Raw genomic sequence first — 17,163 nt, 5'->3', positions numbered from 1 at the left:
AAAAAAGTTTTTACTAGCTCATATCGCAAAATGCTGATACCCGCTCATAGATTCGGAAGGCGCTTATTAAAATCAAATGCCTAAATTTTCTTTTTTCTAAGTTCGTTTTTTTCTCTGGCAGGAGGCAAAAAAAGGCATGGCAGTTGCGGGAAAAATAAATGTAACTCCTGTGGAGGAGAAACCAGTAGATGATGAACCTTTAGTATTTGCTAATAAGCAGGTACAGCCCTAGAATTTGATGTTTTGGTTCAATTTGTTTCCACTAATTGGGAAACACTATGAAAAGTTTCGTTTCCTCCTCTCACCAATTATTCTTTTTCTTTAGGAGGCAAAAAACGCATTCAAATCACTTTTGGAATCTGCAAATGTTCAGTCTGATTGGACCTGGGAACAGGTAGCTTCACTATACATTGTGTACTCTTTTCATCTTCATCTTTCCTAATAAGCTTATGACTGATATTGAAATTCATACCAGGCAATGAGAGAAATTATCAATGACAAAAGATATGGTGCTCTGAAAACACTAGGTGAGAGGAAGCAAGCATTTAATGAGGTATTATTTTAAATAGTCTCACAGGACTCCTTTTGTTGTGGATTAGTTTAATTACATTTAGATGGTATTGTGCTCGGAACGGTGTACCCTTTCCTTGTTGTGTGGTGTGTTCAAGCCATGTTTAATGATGTCTCCGATCTTGTCTCATCAACATAAAGTTAATACGCATCTGTTCTGTTTCAGTACTTGGGTCAAAGGAAGAAGCTGGAGGCTGAAGAGAGGCGCATGAGGCAGAAAAAAGCTAGGGAAGAATTCACGATAATGTTGGAAGTATGTTGGCTATTATTTTCATGTAAAAGTAAATCTCCTCTTCAGAGCACATGTTTTGTAACTCATTTTCCTACCTCTATCCTTTTTTCAGGAGTCCAAAGAACTCACATCATCCACCAGATGGAGGTTCTCTCCTTTTCCTGTATCATGAATAGTTTTATATCAGATGAATTGTGACAATGATAAGTGTTTTAAATGTTGCGATTGAACTTTTGTGCCTGATCAGCAAAGCTGTAAGTATGTTTGAAAATGATGAACGCTTCAAGGCTGTTGAACGAGCTAGAGATAGAGAAGATCTTTTTGAAAGCTACATTGTGGAACTTGAAAGGAAGGTAACAGTCTACTCTTTTACCTAGTTCATTTATAAATCACACGGTGAAGTACTGATTCATAAGTAACTACAGATTTGTATGTACCAATGTTTATGTGTTTGTATGGTGAAATTGTATACTTGAGCGCAGGAGAAAGAAAAGGCTGCAGAAGAGCATCGTCGGAATGCAGCAGAATACAGGAAATTTCTAGAATCTTGCGACTTCATTAAGGTATACTACATATATTAATAACCAATTATTTATTGTGAATACTTTTTATTTATACCCCCTCACAAATTGGCTGCCATTTGCAGGTGAATAGCCAGTGGCGAAAAGTTCAAGTTCGCCTGGAGGATGATGAGAGATGCTTGCGCCTTGAGAAGCTTGATCGCTTGCTCATTTTCCAGGTATATTCTCTTCTTTTTTTTTTACTATTATTTTTTTTTTCTTTATCTAAAAGCTTTTTTAAAAAATTGGAAAATATATATTGCTTGTTTACATTTGTCCTTTTGTGGTTGTCTGCGGCAGGACTACATCCGTGACCTGGAGAAGGAAGAAGAGGAACAAAAGAAGATACAGAAGGTATAGTCCATATTAATGAGCTTTTATTTCTTATATTGTCTACTTATTTTATTTTGACCAAATATAAGGAACAATTGAGGCGAGTTGAGAGGAAAAACCGTGACGAGTTTCGCAAGCTTATGGAAGAACATATTGATGCTGCTGCTCTTACTGCTAAAACTCCATGGCGGGATTATTGTTTGAAGGTAGTCAACCTCTCTTTCACTTTTGTGTGTAACATTTGAAGAAGGAGATGCAGTAGATTAAAAGAAATCATAACAGTCTTTATAGGAGTGGGTCTCTTATTGAGTGTTGCTATTTCTGGATGGTAGGTTAAGGATTTGCCTCAGTATGAAGCTGTTGCATCAAATACCTCTGGCTCAACACCTAAAGACCTGTTTGAGGATGTTACTGAAGAATTAGAGAAACAGGTAAGGATTCTTTTTGGAATTGTCTATTGGTTACTTAATCCACTTTGGAGCTTCCAAATAAGATATGATCTTCTTGTTTTGTTTGATGGCTGTTGGAAGAAAAAAATGATATTTTCCCTCGCCTCCCAAGTGTTGGAGGTTTAAAATGACTTGCATGTGATGTTTAAAATTCTAGATTTGTGTGATGCTAGTTCTTGCAGTCCATCTCAACTAATTTTGCTCGAGTCAATATTTTGTTTACAGATTTGGATGATGAATTTTTCTGATGCTACTATTGAGCTTCCCTCAGACTTGAGCTGTCCTATTTTCATGGTTTTATTAATTTTTTTATAAAAAAAATTTTGTGATGCAAGTATTTTGAGGCACTGACTTAACATTGCGTCCAGTCATCCAGTTTAATATTATTATATATACGCTAGATGTAATTAAAACCTTTAGATGCTTTTGATTGCATGTACGAGTAACATTATCCCTTCTGTTTATTGACAGTATCATGATGACAAAGCTCGTGTGAAAGACACACTGAAGTTGGGGAAGGTTGGTTTTTGTGAACTTCTATGGCACTTGAAGAGCATGCATAGTTTATAACTTTTCCCTCCCTCTTCAGGTTTCCTTTGAATCCAGCTGGACATTTGATGACTTCAAGGCAGCTATCTTGGAAGACATTGGTTCTCCTCCAATATTAGAGATAAACTTAAAGGTACGCTTCTTTTTTTTTTTTTAAATACAATTTAAGAGCATCTTTAATGTATTGTGAAATTAATATGCCAATGCCAAATTTAGGCACTTAGATAAGAAAACTACTCTCCAGTGCAACGCTATTTTATTTTTGTTGCTAGATTTGGCATTTAGTTGCTGTTGGTTTGTGTAGACCTTTTCTTTCATTTACAACATTGACATTTATAAGTTTCCTTATACACCAAAGCTTGATAATTAGGACAAAAGGTAGTAAGCATTTGAAATATCATTATGCATAGAATGAATTAGACTAACATATCAAATATACCATTTTCACACTTCTTTTTGTTGCCGAATATAGCATTGGCTGCATTGGAGATATAAGATGTTTTCCATTTTTGCGGGAGGCATGGTTTATATATGCACACCATCTATTCTCGTGCTTCTCTAACACGTAGTTTCTTTCTTGAAGCTTGTATATGAGGAGTTACTAGAGAGAGCCAAGGAGAAAGAGGAGAAAGAAACTAAAAAGCGTCAACGTCTTGCTGATGACTTCACTAAGCTATTACACAGTAAAAAGGTATAGCTAAATAGCGTGCTATTTAAGGAGAGAAGTGTATATTGCAGCGTGCTCACTGATGCTATACAATTTTGATTGTTGTGCTTGTAGGAAATAACTACAACTTCTAATTGGGAGGATTGTAGACAACTTTTTGAAGAGTGCCAAGAATACAGGTTCACTTACCACAAAATTGAGAATGTCTGTTGCAATCTCTAATGAGATTAATTTTTTAACTCTTTTGAAATTGTCATTAGAGCAATTGGTGAGGAGAGCGTGACAAGGGACATTTTTGAGGAATACATTACACACCTACAGGAGAAGGCTAAAGAGAAAGAACGGAAGCGCGAGGAAGAAAAAGTATGTGGTTTGGATTTGGTTCCATGGATTAGAGTTTGTTCAGCAAGTTCTTTAGAATGCATTCATGTTTGATATTGTTTGGCCAATGCGTTTTGATCATTTGATTGTATGTTTTATATGATCTTTTAATTGTTGCAGGCCAGAAAAGAAAAGGAGAGGGAGGAGAAGGAGAAGCGAAAAGAGAAGGAGAAGGATAGAGATCGTGAAAGGGAAAAAGGGAAGGAACGATCTAAGAAGGAAGATACAGATAGTGAGAACATGGACATAACTGATAGCCATGGTAATAAAGAGGATAAGAAAAGGGAAAAAGACAGAGACAGAGACAGAGACAGGAAACACCGGAAGCGGCATCAAAGTGCTACAGATGACATAAGTTCAGATAAGGATGAGAAAGAAGATTCTAAGAAACGCAAACATAGCAGTGACCGCAAAAAATCAAGAAAAGTACTTTGATAACTTTCGAAGTTAGCTTTCCATTTCTGATGTCTTTGAAAGGTTCTAATCTCATCTGTACTTGGATTTCATACATTTCTTTTCCCCGACATTTCTTGGCAGCATGCTTACTCACCCGAATCAGATGGTGAAAGCCGGCATAAAAAGCACCGGAGAGACCACCGGGACTCCCGCAGAAATGGCGGACATGAGGAACTTGAAGATGGAGAGCTTGGGGAGGATGAAGAAATCCAGTAGTCGTATTGGTTTGTGGAAGATTCAGGTAATTTCATGGCCTAGACATAGTGGACACATCTTCGTCGGGCATACATAGTATGGTTTCAGAGATGATACGGTGTATGCATTGTTAATTATGACAGTAGGACTAATTTGTAACAAATTGTGTTCCTGAATGACGTATGGAAAGGTATGTTGGATTTCTGTGTTAGCATGGGGCGTTTAGGAAAAGATCAACGGGACATGTAATGGAAAAATGAACTAGTGATTTGTAGGAAAGCACAAGGGTCAAATAATACGAGCACTTCTAATTATTTGCATTTTTTTATTTTTTTATTTTTCAATAAGACCGAGAGACTTGATTTGTTACCTACTTCCGGATGCCATTTATAAATGTTGCAGTGGCTGGCAAGTGGTGCTTTCTCTTGCGCCAGCATAATCTGTTCGTATTTACAAAGTTAAGAGCAGGAGAAAAAAAAAAAGAAGTAATATATCATCAGATAACTGAAATCTGACTAGTATGCCTTGCACTGATGGTTAACAACTGGATAAAGTGGTTGGTGCTTGTATTTCAATTTTCAGCTGTATTTATTGAACAGAAAACGACAAGAAATTTTTGTATCCCAGAACTACATGTCGTTTCACATCCAAGGACACGAACCTTCAAAATTAGGACGACGTGTCGTTAAGATTCATAGTCAACTAACATAAATTTTACAGCACATCGTTTTGAACGAGCATGACGAAAAGTAGTTGGAATATATCAACATCGATGCTAAATGTTCGAACTTCTAATGAGCCCTTTTTAACGTACCCACTTTACGTGCGTAAACGGGGTGCTTTCATTTCATGTGCTCATGTTTATGATTACCTCACTTTCAATGACGTGATGAATAAATATCTTTTGTAAAGAAAACGCTCTCCGAGGAAGTGAGGCTGAGAGTAAGGTATTGCATATAATTAATTAACAGGAACTTTTATGATAATGCGTTTCTTAATATCACAATGTATGCAAATCATAATAATGAATGAATATATAACTAGCTAAATTCAATAAAAATATGATTACTAAGATACATTTACTACCGGCGAGTAGGAAAAAAAAAGTACTATGTTACAAGTCCCTTGCTCAACAAGTGATTGGTGCCAAAAAATCTCAGTTGCTTAATTCAATAACAAAGTCATTCACAATCTCTTCTGCAAGGGAATCTCCAATCTCTGAACAAATTTCCCCCTTTTCTTGGTCAAAACCAAACCATTCTTGAGCAGAATCGAAGAAGTCCAAACCCAACAAATAAGTTATGTTATTGGTCTCATCTCCAACTTGTTTACCCCACGCCTTCATTTTCTCCCAAACAAGATTCCCAAGCTCCTCAGGCCCCAAAAGTCCTTCACACGTTTTCACTTTTTCCTTCTTTACTTGGCTTTCCACAATTTCTCTCACACAGTCAAACAAAAGCTGCCTTGTTTGTTGTAGCATTCTCTTGGATTTCAGAAACTTTGATGAAGTATTATTAGACTTGATGAGCTCCAATATTGGAATATCATCAGTAACTCCAATACCATTTCTGATTGGCTTTTGTGAATCAGAGTGAAAATGTAATTCACAGAGAGAAGCTGAAAACATTGAACTTAAATCTTCAGTACTGACCAATTTGTTGGGCAGAATGACCGTACAAGTCATTTCAATATCCTCTTGATTTTGCCTTGTTCGAACTTTGAGTTGGGCTGTTTATTTAAACAAACAAAACCCAATATAGATTCAGAAGAAAAAAAAATATTGTGGATTAAGCAAAGCCAAAATAATTATTAGGTTATGTTTCAGAGAGAGAGTACTGACATGAAGGTAGTTGTTCTAGTACTGAAAGGGGGCTGTGCTGTTTATTGTTTGCCGTGAATTGACATTGAAACTCTCCACCTACATAAACCTGTTGGCTTTGTTAACAAACCTTACCAAATTAACTACACATAAGTGATCTTATATAGTCTTAAACTAAACCAAAATTTTTAGCGAAAAATACGAAAAGGGTGCTAAGGAAATTAGCATTCATACCTCTTTCTCTGTTACATAGCTGAATCTCAAAGCTTCCAAAGTGTTTGCTGCAACAACTGACTCATGATTTTCACGCAATGAATTGGTCGGTGATCTAGCTTTATCACTCTCGGAGCACAAATTAAACACCGTAGTACTACTAGCTGAAGAAAACCAATCTGGTTCAGCTACTACTTGGCCATTATTGTCACTAAATTTTCCCCCACAACTCTTAGTGTTCCTCGATTTAGTGCTGTGAGTAAACTTGTTAACTAAAGCTCTCAATATTCTTGAACATCTAGGAATACCCTTTTTCGAGACCTTGTTTGAATTGCCATTGCAGCATCCAAAACCGGCTTCTGAGTTCAAATTCAAGCCTTTTTTCAGATACCCTCTATCAACCAAGTAAAGGTCAAGGACAAAAGGCTCTTGTTGTTGTTGTAGAAGCTCTCCAAGTTGTTTAGCAGGTTTGGTTATTGTGGAAGCCATAACAAAAATTGTGAGCTTAGTGAATGAGAAAATATGAGGATATTGGTTTTGCAAGTGTAGTTTGATCAATTGGAAGAGGATACGGTTTTGAGGTATGGGAGAGTAAATTGAGGATTATACGTGTCTGTCAGTTTGGGAACTGAACAAAACAGAGAGAAAGGGAAGATCGTGCATTTATTGAGACTTTAGAGAGAGAGAAAGAGAGAGGAGAGAGGAGAGAGAGTCCAAACAATCTAGGTTGTACGTCTTTAAATGCTGGGGGTAGCTTATTCCAACTTTCCAAGATTGCCTGGACGCAGAAAAAGTTGTAAGATTTGGGTGTGTTATTTATCTTTTGTCTTTGGTTCTGGTCTGTTTTGCATAAGAAAACAAATGATTGCACGTCTGTTTTCTATCTTTTCTTGGTCAAAGCTCTATCTCTCTCTGTGTATGCAAACACATAGAGAGTTGATAAAAATGGTCCCCCAACAAATTTTGTCTTGTCTGTGAGAGAGAGTAACCAAAAAAAAAAAAAAAAAAAGGAAGGCTGGTAGGAGCAGCAGGGGCAAATTGAATGATTCTGCTTGGAGTCATAACTCAAACCCCATAACGTATTACATAATAGGGATTGCAACACAAATCTCTCTTATTGTTTTATTAAATTAATATGTTCCACCTTATTATACTTATATGCGGAATGTTGCATGTAATTCTCGTATTTTACAAATCGTGTTAAAAATCTCTTTTATTATTTTGTGCAAAGTTAAAAGCGGTTTTTTACTCGATGACGTTACATATAAGAGCTAGTTTTTACTTTTAACACACAACAGTTTAATAAAACGCGGGTAGATCTTTTGTTATTATCCCTACACATTATTGTTACGCAGCATAAAACATGTGTTGTTTGCATGTGTCATGATAAACGGGTTTTCTGGCTTCTGCCCCTTCTATAAAGGCAGTAAGGCACTTTGATATTTTCTTTATTTTGTTCCAATAAAGAAGAAAAGGAAAGCTGATAATGTCTTTATTGGGGCAGGCTCTAGATATCGGGTAAAAGTAAATGCAAGCATAATCATGAACATGGGAATTCGGGGACCAAGAAAGGGAGTAAACGCTATGACATTTGTGAGTTTCAGGTGACAAATCATTTTTGTTAACAAGTACGGTATAAATTTTCTCGAGAAAATCTTCCAGAAATTATGATAACTAGTCAATCTCTCTTTGATTTCAACTCTTTTCCTGATCATGATATGAGTAAAAGATTCTCGTTGCTCACAAGGATCTCACTAAGGAATACAAAATTGAAACTAACCATAAAGTTATTGATGCTATTCTTTCTTCTTGTCCTTTTGAAACATAAAATGAAAAGAAAAAACTGGTCCTTTTGTCTTCATTCTCGATAAAGACAAAATTCAATTCCAAATGTGTTTGTTATAACATCAAGGTCTACCAACATTAAGAGAAACTTGTTAGATAGTCTACACCAGCATAGAGATGGAATTTTCGGATTGATTTCTTTTTAAAAGAAAAACCACGATGATCCAACTAAAGGAATATGTGAATCTGATATAATTTTCATGTTAAACCTTAATCTGATATAATAATGTCCCCGTGAATTGGCCATTATGCAATAATCACGGAGTCTAATTAGTGTGAAGAATCTGTTGTACCTAACTTGAGACACTTTTACTAAATATTTGTCCATGTGGTGAATAATCTATAGATTCTTTTATTATTTTGGATTATGGTTGTGGTGGGGTATCTATATTTGAGTTTGTTTTGCATTATGTTGATGGGATGTGGCATAGGTCTCAATTTCCGTCACAATCTTATCAACATCTTTAACGCACTCGATTAAAGAACAAGTGCGCCATTACTTTTAGGGCTAATTGAAATCTTGAAAATTTTTGCTTTGTCAAGTTTTTAAAAATACACTTTGAAGGGAGAAAAAGAAATGATATATTGTCCAACTTTTCTTGTTTCAACAAAAAATAAAAAAAAAATAAAAAGTTCACCTTTCTCCATTTCGAAAGGAAAAGGTATGAGATAAATTATGAGCTATTCGAGTTTTTAATTTGAGATGAGATGTGATTTTATGTGAGAGTTTTTTATTAAAATAAAAAAATTAGATGTGATTATTTCTGAAAATTTTTTATTATAACAAAACTCAAATTTTAAACTTAAATCGGTGAAATGAAGAAAATTTATATCTAACCCATTACCTAGGTGTGGCAATGGGCAGAACACGTCTCCTCACATTGTTTATGAGAAATTGCTATTTGTCCTTTTGGCCATTAAGACGACTTTTGTTTTTCTCGCTAGAAGGAGCCACACGACATTAAGGTAATGAGACATGGTGATGGTAATTATCAATACTTTATCATTTTTTTTTTGTTTTTTTCCCCAAATAAATAAAAAACCAAATAGAGATTGAAGATGAGCCACATAATGTTCACGTCCTTCATCCTTGCTGTATCCCCAAAAAAAGTAAAATTGAAGCACGCAAAGCGCAAATACTCTGTTATACTCTACGCTCCAAAAGTATAAAAGTGACTTATCATGCAAACAGTAATCAAAGAGCGATACCTCTACTAACATATGCATAGCTAATATACTGTACACATATAGTTACATAGCTCTGTGGGGCATCGAATTTTCAAACACCTAGCAATGCACTGGTCCGATATGGAATGGCCGAAGGGCATGCAGTTAAAAAAGAATCCCAATCTGTAAAGAAAGGCTCTCATGAATACGCTGTTTATCCAATCAACAAAAAGAGAGAAGACACTTTCTTCTTGCTGCAGGATTGAATTCATCTTATTTCTCAAGCGGTCTGAGATATTGGATATTCTGTTGTATTGGCTTGAGAGAAAAATCTAAACATATCTTTAAATGGTTCATGCCCATTTTATATCCTCAGCAAAAACATATACTGAATGGTCTACTTGCTAAAAGTTTATTAATTGCTGATCGGAAATGTTCAAGAATCAAGTTATAATGAAAATAAATAGAAGTTCGGAGTACTGGGCTTGTCCTGGAACAATTTAGTGTATGAAACAACGACAAGAAAAGTATGAACATTTAGAAGACTAGTATACAACCGAGATAGAATGAGCTCACAAGTGAAGCATAATAATAACCTAGGCAAGGAAACTAGTCAAGTGACTTCTTGTAATAAATCTTCAACACCCGAAGGATTTGGGTGCTGAAACTGGATTTTCAGCTCTCAGTTTCTCAATTTTCGACTTAAAGTCACTGTGAAAAGACACAAGTGATGTCTTCCGACGGGCAAAAGCAACACTGAACTGTTTGATCTTCTCTTCAAGATCTTTCCTTCTCTGGAATTCAGTGTTCAGACCCTTCAAAACATTTTCCTTCTGGTCAGTAACAAGTGCGAGTTTCTGAGACGATTCGGAGGCTGTTTTGCACAAAGAATCTCTTTCTTCTTTCAGATGTTGATACTCAGTTTCCAAATTATTGTATCTTCGCTTAGATTCCTCCAGAAGCAGGTTATTAATGTGCAACTCTCTCTCCAGGTCATGATATCTTTCCTTGACAATGTTGAGTTCATTGCTCAAATATTCCTTCCAACATGTAGTTCTTCCTTCCAGAGCGCAGTCCTTTATCACACAAAAATCCTAAATATGAGAGGGGAAAACACCTTTCATTTTCTTTTAATCTAAGTTCTGACTGCTGATGTCTGTTTAAAATGTTCTTTTCTTTCTGGTGATACAACATTAAAAAGTTTGATGAGTTTATCTGCTGATGTGTACCATGAAGGAAACGGTTAGGTTAAGGTAATAGGGGGAAAATTGATTTATTTTTCCATTGTTCAATAGAGAACCATTATTGTAAGAAATAATTAATTCCTCTAATTTTTTTTGTAAAGGAATACAACTTAGAAGAAATCTAACTATAAGCCTACTTATTGGCTCCTAATATCGTTTTATACAAGAGAATGAGACACGAAAGTTTTAGAGACACATACAGTTAAAGAAAAAGCACCCCAGCAATATGGTAGAAAAGAAAATCACAACTAACGAATTATGTCTTGATAGTCGTGAACAGGCAGCTACCTTGTGTTCACATCTGCAAAGTGAATTCATCACATTGTGATCCTCAAGGCTTGCTCTTTCTGATGATACCAAGGATGTGATTGTGGTCTTCATTCTCTCACAGAGAACTTTGTGCTGTTCTTGAATTAGATGATCGTTCCGTGAAAAAGGACTCTCCAGTACCATTGAGAAATGGGTTTCCAGAGCTGTGAATAAGCTCCAACCAATTTCGCTCATGCTTGATAGTAATTTTGAGGTGGAAGATTTTCCGTCGGATATAAAACTCTGTAAAGACAAATTGCATGGCAAGTATGTTATGCGCTGCGATTGAATATCAGCAAATAGAGGTCGGAAAGAAGAAATTGACAAGCGAAAATAGTATGACCTGTGTCATTGATAAAACGTCAATGTAAACATCTTTGCAATTTGCTGCACATTCACAAAGCTTTCGAGGGATTTCTTGAATTAGCCGTGCTTCTGCTTGAAGTTCAGATAACTCGCTCATCAATTGATTATTCAATAATATTTGTTCCGTGTGCTTCCTCTGTAAGCATAAGGTCCCAATATACAAAGTCAGTTTTGCCTTTTTTTATTTTTTTAAGGGATATACAAAGTCATATAGATAATTGAGAAACATAATACTATCCAGCATAGGAATAGGAACACGGTTGAAGCAGGATTTGCAGTTGCACATAGCACACAGAAAAAATAGAAAGATTCAAGATAAAATTATGGATTTCGCGGTCTGTACATGTGGTTTAAATAACAAGATCCAAGAAAAGATAAGGAAGGTGACATTACACTCACCTTTAGTTCATCTCTCTCGTAAATGGCAAGTTCTAATTGTCTCTTAAGATTTTGAACGTCCTCTTTGTAGTTTTCGTTTGAACAACCCTGATAACAATTAGAGTTTAAGAGACCAATCAAAACAATTTTTTAAAAATAATAGGCGAGCAGAAGGTATGGAAAAAGACTGTATATTGCCGTGAAAAGAATGATTTACAGTGCTTTAGTTAAATAGAAAATACAAGGAGTTAAAATAGAAAACTACAGGTTGTACACTAACAAAATTTCCTAATTTTTAGTTATTGACTATCTATATTTACACACCTATCATATCCCCTAAAATCTGGTTCTATTGAAACCAAATATCTCCTAATTCAACAAAAATTAAAACTTTATGTTCTAAAAAGAAAATTAACAGGAAGAGGACATTAGTGCAGTACTCAACTAATGATCGTGTACTTTTTTCTTATCTTGTTTCAATTATGTTATATCAATTCGTGTAATCACCATACAAGTAAATAAGCAAAACAAAGAACCTAAAAATTTGAAAGTTGAAACAAACACAATCAGTTTCAGTAAAGTGTAAAGAGAAACACGAACTCACAGGAGTTACTTCACTTGAAGGAAAAGATTGAACTTTCCGTGCAGGAGTGATTTGAAGAGAATCGAGGTCAGCTATGTAGCCTCCATTCATTTTCAGCCATGTGTCCTCATCAGCTACAGCACTCATAGTATCTGGAAGAGGACTACAATGAGGCAACGAAGAATAATTAGATCGTCTGGCAACAAAGGCATTGGAAGCGGCCTTGAAACAAGGGGTTGCAAAGCTATCTCCTCGACTTATGCCGTTACTGTCATTATATCTTCCAGAATCTTGACCCTACAAGTAAAATTTAATGTCAATAGCAAAAGCAATAATCCAAATACACATTTAAGTGAATAAATATCTGAAACCTGCCTAAAATAACAACTGAATCCTTGCATGAGTACTAACATCTGCATATTATAGCTATATATTTGTTAAATACAAAGATGTTCACCTCTGCAACAAGACCAAAATTTTATGCTAATCTAGTTATCTTTATGATGAAACTTTTCGACAAGCATATACTTATCCAAACAGCATGCTATTGACATTTCAAATTTGACTGTAATACAGTAAGGAGTAAACACTAAACATATAGTTATTCTAATGGAGCCAATTTTTTTAAAAATACCGACTAAGAAGTCAGTAAACTAAAGCCAAATGTTTATGTTACGCCAAAATGCTATACACTCAAAGAGCCCCTCCTTGGTTATATCCAAGACAGTATCCTTAATGTGCGGCAACAAAAACAAAATGACTAATGACTATAAAATAAAAATAAGACTGTACGATGTAGTGGCATGGGTTTCTTATACGACTTGCAATTTGTTATCCAGATTGCAGAAAGTACAAGGCTACTGTGAGGCTTAGGTGAGTTGTGTCGTGAGAGGGTCATACTCTGGAAACGGCAAACTGTCGGGAAAGAAATAATATTCTAGGTAGAGAGTTCTTTAACATAACAACTATTTTGTAGCCATAGCTTTGCATGAGCTATACCTGACTAGAGCTCCGGTCAACGTCTGAAAAAGTAGCAACATTACTCATCTGCAGCTCCCTTTCCTTGTGAGATTTTCTTTCCTCTTCTAGTTCCATTTCTAGCTTTTCACGCTCTAATTCATACTGAAAAGAAAAAATAGAATAGTGATCATGATTTAATTATATCTATACTAAACACGTGTGATTTAACTCTTTTTAAGTCTTAACAAAGAATATACTACCTTGAGCAAATCGTTGCGTAATTTTAAGATTTGTTGCTCCAGCACCTCAGAATGAGATCCCTATATAAATATTAACGACGTTAGCTTGTCTTAAAATCCTTTTCTTGTCATCTTGTGTCAACAAGTAAAACATGATCATCACCTGAAGCTTCTTACGGAGCTCTTCTATTTCTTGCTTTTGCCTCTTCAACAAGGCTGCTTCTGTCAAAATCTACAGCAACTTTGATTATGACTAAGGTTTCATGTATTTACAAGGAGTTTTTTATGTCACCAAAAAAAACACAATTTACAATTGTTGCGAGTAACCAAAGAAATGTATCACAGTATCAAGCTATCCAGTCCCATAGGAAAAGTATATGTAAAGATGAATATTGATTAAATACTGAAATACGGCGCACCTCATTAACTTGAATACAGTTGGCAATGCGCTTGGCTCTGCTAGCAAATTGGAGAGTTCCCTTGGTTTCCTCAACGTGTATCTAAATGTTTCAGTAACAAAGTTTAGTTAATCGTCCCTAAATTTATTTTCTTTAGAACAACGTGGGTAACAAATGGTATGCTACCTCTTCCGGTGCTACAGTGCATATAATGGAAGTTTTGGCATTCCCACCAAGGGCAGGTTGAAGTATGCGGGTCAGTTTACTATCTCTATAAGGTACATGGCCTCTGCATTATTAGAAGTTGTTATTAATAAACATATAATTGCTTATTCAAACGAAATGATTTAAAGAGAAGAAAATACCTGTTCTTTGCCCCATCACTTAGTTTGTTAATCACGTTTCCCAAAGCCATTAAGCTCTTGTTAATGTGCTTTCCTTCCTTCAAACGTACTCCACCAGCTCCGGTTTTGGCAATCCGTTCAGACCCAGCTAAATCGACCAAATTCTTTATTCCAAGCATTGAAAATAACATGAACAACAAAACTATGTAAATCAAACATAGAAGAGTTGCGGTCATTAAAAACAATACAGAACCGGTTGTTTATTTGGAGATCATCTACTTTACCCACATAACAAAAAGATACCTACCAAGACTGAGACACGAATTGTATCAAAGCTTAAACAGTCGCCAGAAGAATTGGTATCCTTCCCCTTGCTTTCAATTATCTATATGCATAAGATATACAACATAAATTAAGAGTGCATAAACTTTCTTACGAGATTCCTCTTGTAACAAAACATATTTTGAAGACTGACCATTCTAAATATTGTGTGCGATCTACTGCTTCGAATATTCATATTTGTCTCACCGAAGTGCCTATTAGCTGAAACAGACAGTTTTCAGACATATATAAGCCTGCGCTTTGATGAAAAAGATGAAAAGGTAAATCCCAAGGCCTATAAACTTTGCTTTCAAACCTTCTCCTGATTCAAGTAGCTTTAACACCTGCGCAGCATTATTGACAATTTCCTCTCTGAGGCCAGCAACAAATATGCCACGCTGGAAAGAAAGAACCAACCAATTCATTATCCAATAGATCTAAGGTTGAGTCTTGCAAATTGTTAGAAAGTGTCAATAGCCGACCTCCAAGCTCTCATGAATTTGCAGTTTCTGGTTCTCTACTACAAAAAGATCATTAATTTCTTCGTTGTAAATTTCCATGTACGAGACTCGAATCAAAAACTCTCGATCTGACATCTGTGACAATAAAACAAAATTAAGTAAAATATACTTTAACGCTTAATTTTGTAATGCATCAACTCTAGAGAGTAGAGACAACCGTATGGGGTGTTACCATTTGAATCCTTTCAAATATGTCTTCGACTGCCTGCTGAATAATTCCGGGATCTCTTTCAGAACCGTTCATGGTGAAAGTCTTGCCACTGCTCGTCTGTCCATATGCAAATGCGGTGCCTGTAAACATTACAGGAGATTACTTCATCTTAATATCCAATTGTCATGGAGCATAAAAATGAGCAGGGTAAAATCGTTTTAATTCTTGTAATCAGGCATGTCAAATTCATTTAACAAGTGATTTTATTGTACAATGACAGGAATGACAATCACGATGCCCGAAATAATGAAGAAAATAATCAAAACCATTATTTCTGGTTTTTCACGATACTCTACTTTAATCTCATTATTTCTGGCTTTTCATTCAACTTTGATCGAAAGAAATATATTATTTACCACTGCAGAGTTCCCAGTAAATAAAATTAGCCTCACGCTATTCAAATACCCTTAAGTTAATCTTCTTAGTAAAGAGGGGAAAAAAAAAAACTTCCTATCCGAACAAACGTCCTCAGCTTAGCTAAGAAGTTTGAAATTCCAAGATTTCAACCTAATATCTTTTCCCATGTTTTGTCAGCAACTAAACAGAGACCTCGTACTCGAAAATCTGCAATATGTCAATGAACCTAGAATTCTAATTATTAAAAAAAAAAAAAAAAAAAAAAAACCAAATAGTTCTTCTGATAATCCAATTAAAATTAGTTAATCAAATCAGAAAATATAAAGCCTGGCTCAAAATACCCTTTCCAAAAAATAAATTACAAAATTCAAAGCCTAAGAAGAGAGATAAACCATACCATTAATACCCTCCAAAGCAGCGTGAATTATATCCTTGGTGAGAACCTCATGGACCATAGCATTTGAGCAACTTTCATCGAATACGTGATCTTCACAAACGAGAAAATGAAAATCATACAAGGGAGATCTAACGATACAAAATCAGAAGACGAGCCAAAAGCTTTAGAGATTTACCGAAAGCGTAAGAGACGCCGGAGATGGGGGTTCCATGAGACCTGTGGAGAGAAATGCGGTTGTCGTCGACCTTCCAGAAGGTTCCAGTGGAAGATTCCTCCGAGACTGGAGGTCTCACTCGGACTGCCACGCAGATCTTCTCCATCGCCCACTGCGCTCTCTTTCTCTCTCTCCACTGATCTTTTCTGCGACTGCTGAGGTTCGGCTTCGCTATTCGGAGGCGGCAACACGCCCTATGGCAATTTGAAATTTATTCGATTTACTGAAATCTCCTTTTCCAACGTTTAATTTTTACGCGGGACCCACATGTCTATTCTCCTCTTTTTTTTTTAAACAAAACAAAACGAAAGTATAGATGGCGTCTGGGTCAGAACAGATGTTGGATCTGGACAACGGCCCAAATTTTATGGGCTCAATTCCTACCTTCTAGTTTGGGTCCAATGATTCTTTTTTTTTTCCGCGGATATGATTCCATGTTTTGGGTGATTTACACGCAGTAAAATTTTAAGAGACGTTTGGTTTATGGATTAAAATTATGTGATTAGAATTATTTTTAATTTATGTATATTTTTATGAGAGAAAATACTATAACGAACTATTAACCATTATGGGCTCAATTCCTACCTTCTAGTTTGGGTCCAATGATTCTTTTTTTTTCCGCGGATATGATTCCATGTTTTGGGTGATTTACACGCAGTAAAATTTTAAGAGACGTTTAGTTTATGGATTAAAATTATGTGATTAGAATTATTTTCAATTTACGTATATTTTTATGAGAGAAAATACTATAATGAACTATTAACCATGATTCAAATTATAGTTTGAATCCTCCAACTAAACATCTCCTTAATATCAAAGTCTAAATTAGCAAAATTTTTAAAATATTACGAGAGTAGTCAATTTTTATATCATTTTTATGTCATT

At 35.5% G+C, this 17,163-nt stretch overlaps 3 protein-coding genes across 3 annotated transcripts; 1 reads left to right on the top strand and 2 right to left on the bottom strand.

Annotated features, from left to right (window-relative positions):
- The first annotated feature begins 109 nt into the window (after positions 1 to 109).
- LOC21387281 (pre-mRNA-processing protein 40A) lies at positions 110 to 4,706 on the top strand. The gene is made up of 18 exons (XM_010111826.2): positions 110 to 220; positions 326 to 394; positions 476 to 553; positions 737 to 823; positions 915 to 949; positions 1,050 to 1,155; positions 1,285 to 1,365; positions 1,449 to 1,541; positions 1,663 to 1,716; positions 1,785 to 1,901; positions 2,028 to 2,126; positions 2,616 to 2,663; positions 2,734 to 2,826; positions 3,277 to 3,384; positions 3,475 to 3,539; positions 3,621 to 3,723; positions 3,862 to 4,167; positions 4,279 to 4,706. Exons 1-18 carry the CDS (start codon positions 137 to 139, stop codon positions 4,411 to 4,413), a joined length of 1,761 nt encoding a protein of 586 aa, XP_010110128.1. The 5' UTR covers positions 110 to 136; the 3' UTR covers positions 4,414 to 4,706.
- A 777-nt stretch (positions 4,707 to 5,483) lies between these two features.
- LOC21387280 lies at positions 5,484 to 6,945 on the bottom strand. Its single transcript, XM_010111825.2, has 3 exons — positions 6,446 to 6,945; positions 6,233 to 6,320; positions 5,484 to 6,120 (listed from the first exon to the last, which is right to left on the bottom strand). Exons 1-3 carry the CDS (start codon positions 6,911 to 6,913, stop codon positions 5,549 to 5,551), a joined length of 1,128 nt encoding a protein of 375 aa, XP_010110127.1. The 5' UTR covers positions 6,914 to 6,945; the 3' UTR covers positions 5,484 to 5,548.
- Positions 6,946 to 9,862: 2,917 nt separating this feature from the next.
- LOC21387279 (kinesin-like protein KIN-7N) lies at positions 9,863 to 16,458 on the bottom strand. Its single transcript, XM_010111824.2, has 18 exons — positions 16,240 to 16,458; positions 16,065 to 16,154; positions 15,272 to 15,390; positions 15,061 to 15,174; positions 14,895 to 14,976; positions 14,733 to 14,800; positions 14,565 to 14,642; positions 14,279 to 14,421; positions 14,100 to 14,202; positions 13,935 to 14,015; positions 13,679 to 13,747; positions 13,537 to 13,596; positions 13,316 to 13,438; positions 12,338 to 12,613; positions 11,755 to 11,841; positions 11,333 to 11,491; positions 10,969 to 11,232; positions 9,863 to 10,512 (listed from the first exon to the last, which is right to left on the bottom strand). The coding sequence occupies exons 1-18, from the start codon at positions 16,382 to 16,384 to the stop codon at positions 10,075 to 10,077; spliced, it is 2,499 nt and encodes an 832-aa protein (XP_010110126.1). The 5' UTR covers positions 16,385 to 16,458; the 3' UTR covers positions 9,863 to 10,074.
- Positions 16,459 to 17,163: the final 705 nt, after the last annotated feature.

This window comes from Morus notabilis, unplaced genomic scaffold, assembly GCF_000414095.1.
Source record: "Morus notabilis unplaced genomic scaffold, ASM41409v2 Scaffold1072, whole genome shotgun sequence".
Taxonomy (NCBI): Eukaryota; Viridiplantae; Streptophyta; class Magnoliopsida; order Rosales; family Moraceae; genus Morus; species Morus notabilis.
Note: the sequence above shows the minus strand (reverse complement) of the source record. Positions and strands in the feature narration are given on the sequence as shown.

Bases quoted from the DNA above. Each gene is read 5' to 3' on its own strand.
- LOC21387279 (XM_010111824.2), bottom strand. From the start codon at position 16,384: ATGGAGAAGATCTGCGTGGCAGTCCGAGTGAGACCTCCAGTCTCGGAG. The intron at 15,391-16,064 runs GTATGGTTTATC...TAATGTTTACAG, and splicing joins TGCTTTGGAGGGTATTAATG to GCACCGCATTTGCATATGGA. The intron at 13,748-13,934 runs GTGCGCCGTATT...AAGTTGCTGTAG, and splicing joins ACTGTATTCAAGTTAATGAG to ATTTTGACAGAAGCAGCCTT.
- LOC21387281 (XM_010111826.2), top strand. From the start codon at position 137: ATGGCAGTTGCGGGAAAAATAAATGTAACTCCTGTGGAGGAGAAACCA. The intron at 1,156-1,284 runs GTAACAGTCTAC...ACTTGAGCGCAG, and splicing joins TTGTGGAACTTGAAAGGAAG to GAGAAAGAAAAGGCTGCAGA. The intron at 1,902-2,027 runs GTAGTCAACCTC...TCTGGATGGTAG, and splicing joins GGCGGGATTATTGTTTGAAG to GTTAAGGATTTGCCTCAGTA.
- LOC21387280 (XM_010111825.2), bottom strand. From the start codon at position 6,913: ATGGCTTCCACAATAACCAAACCTGCTAAACAACTTGGAGAGCTTCTA. The intron at 6,321-6,445 runs GTATGAATGCTA...CAAAGCCAACAG, and splicing joins GCTATGTAACAGAGAAAGAG to GTTTATGTAGGTGGAGAGTT. The intron at 6,121-6,232 runs GTCAGTACTCTC...TTAAATAAACAG, and splicing joins ACTAGAACAACTACCTTCAT to CCCAACTCAAAGTTCGAACA.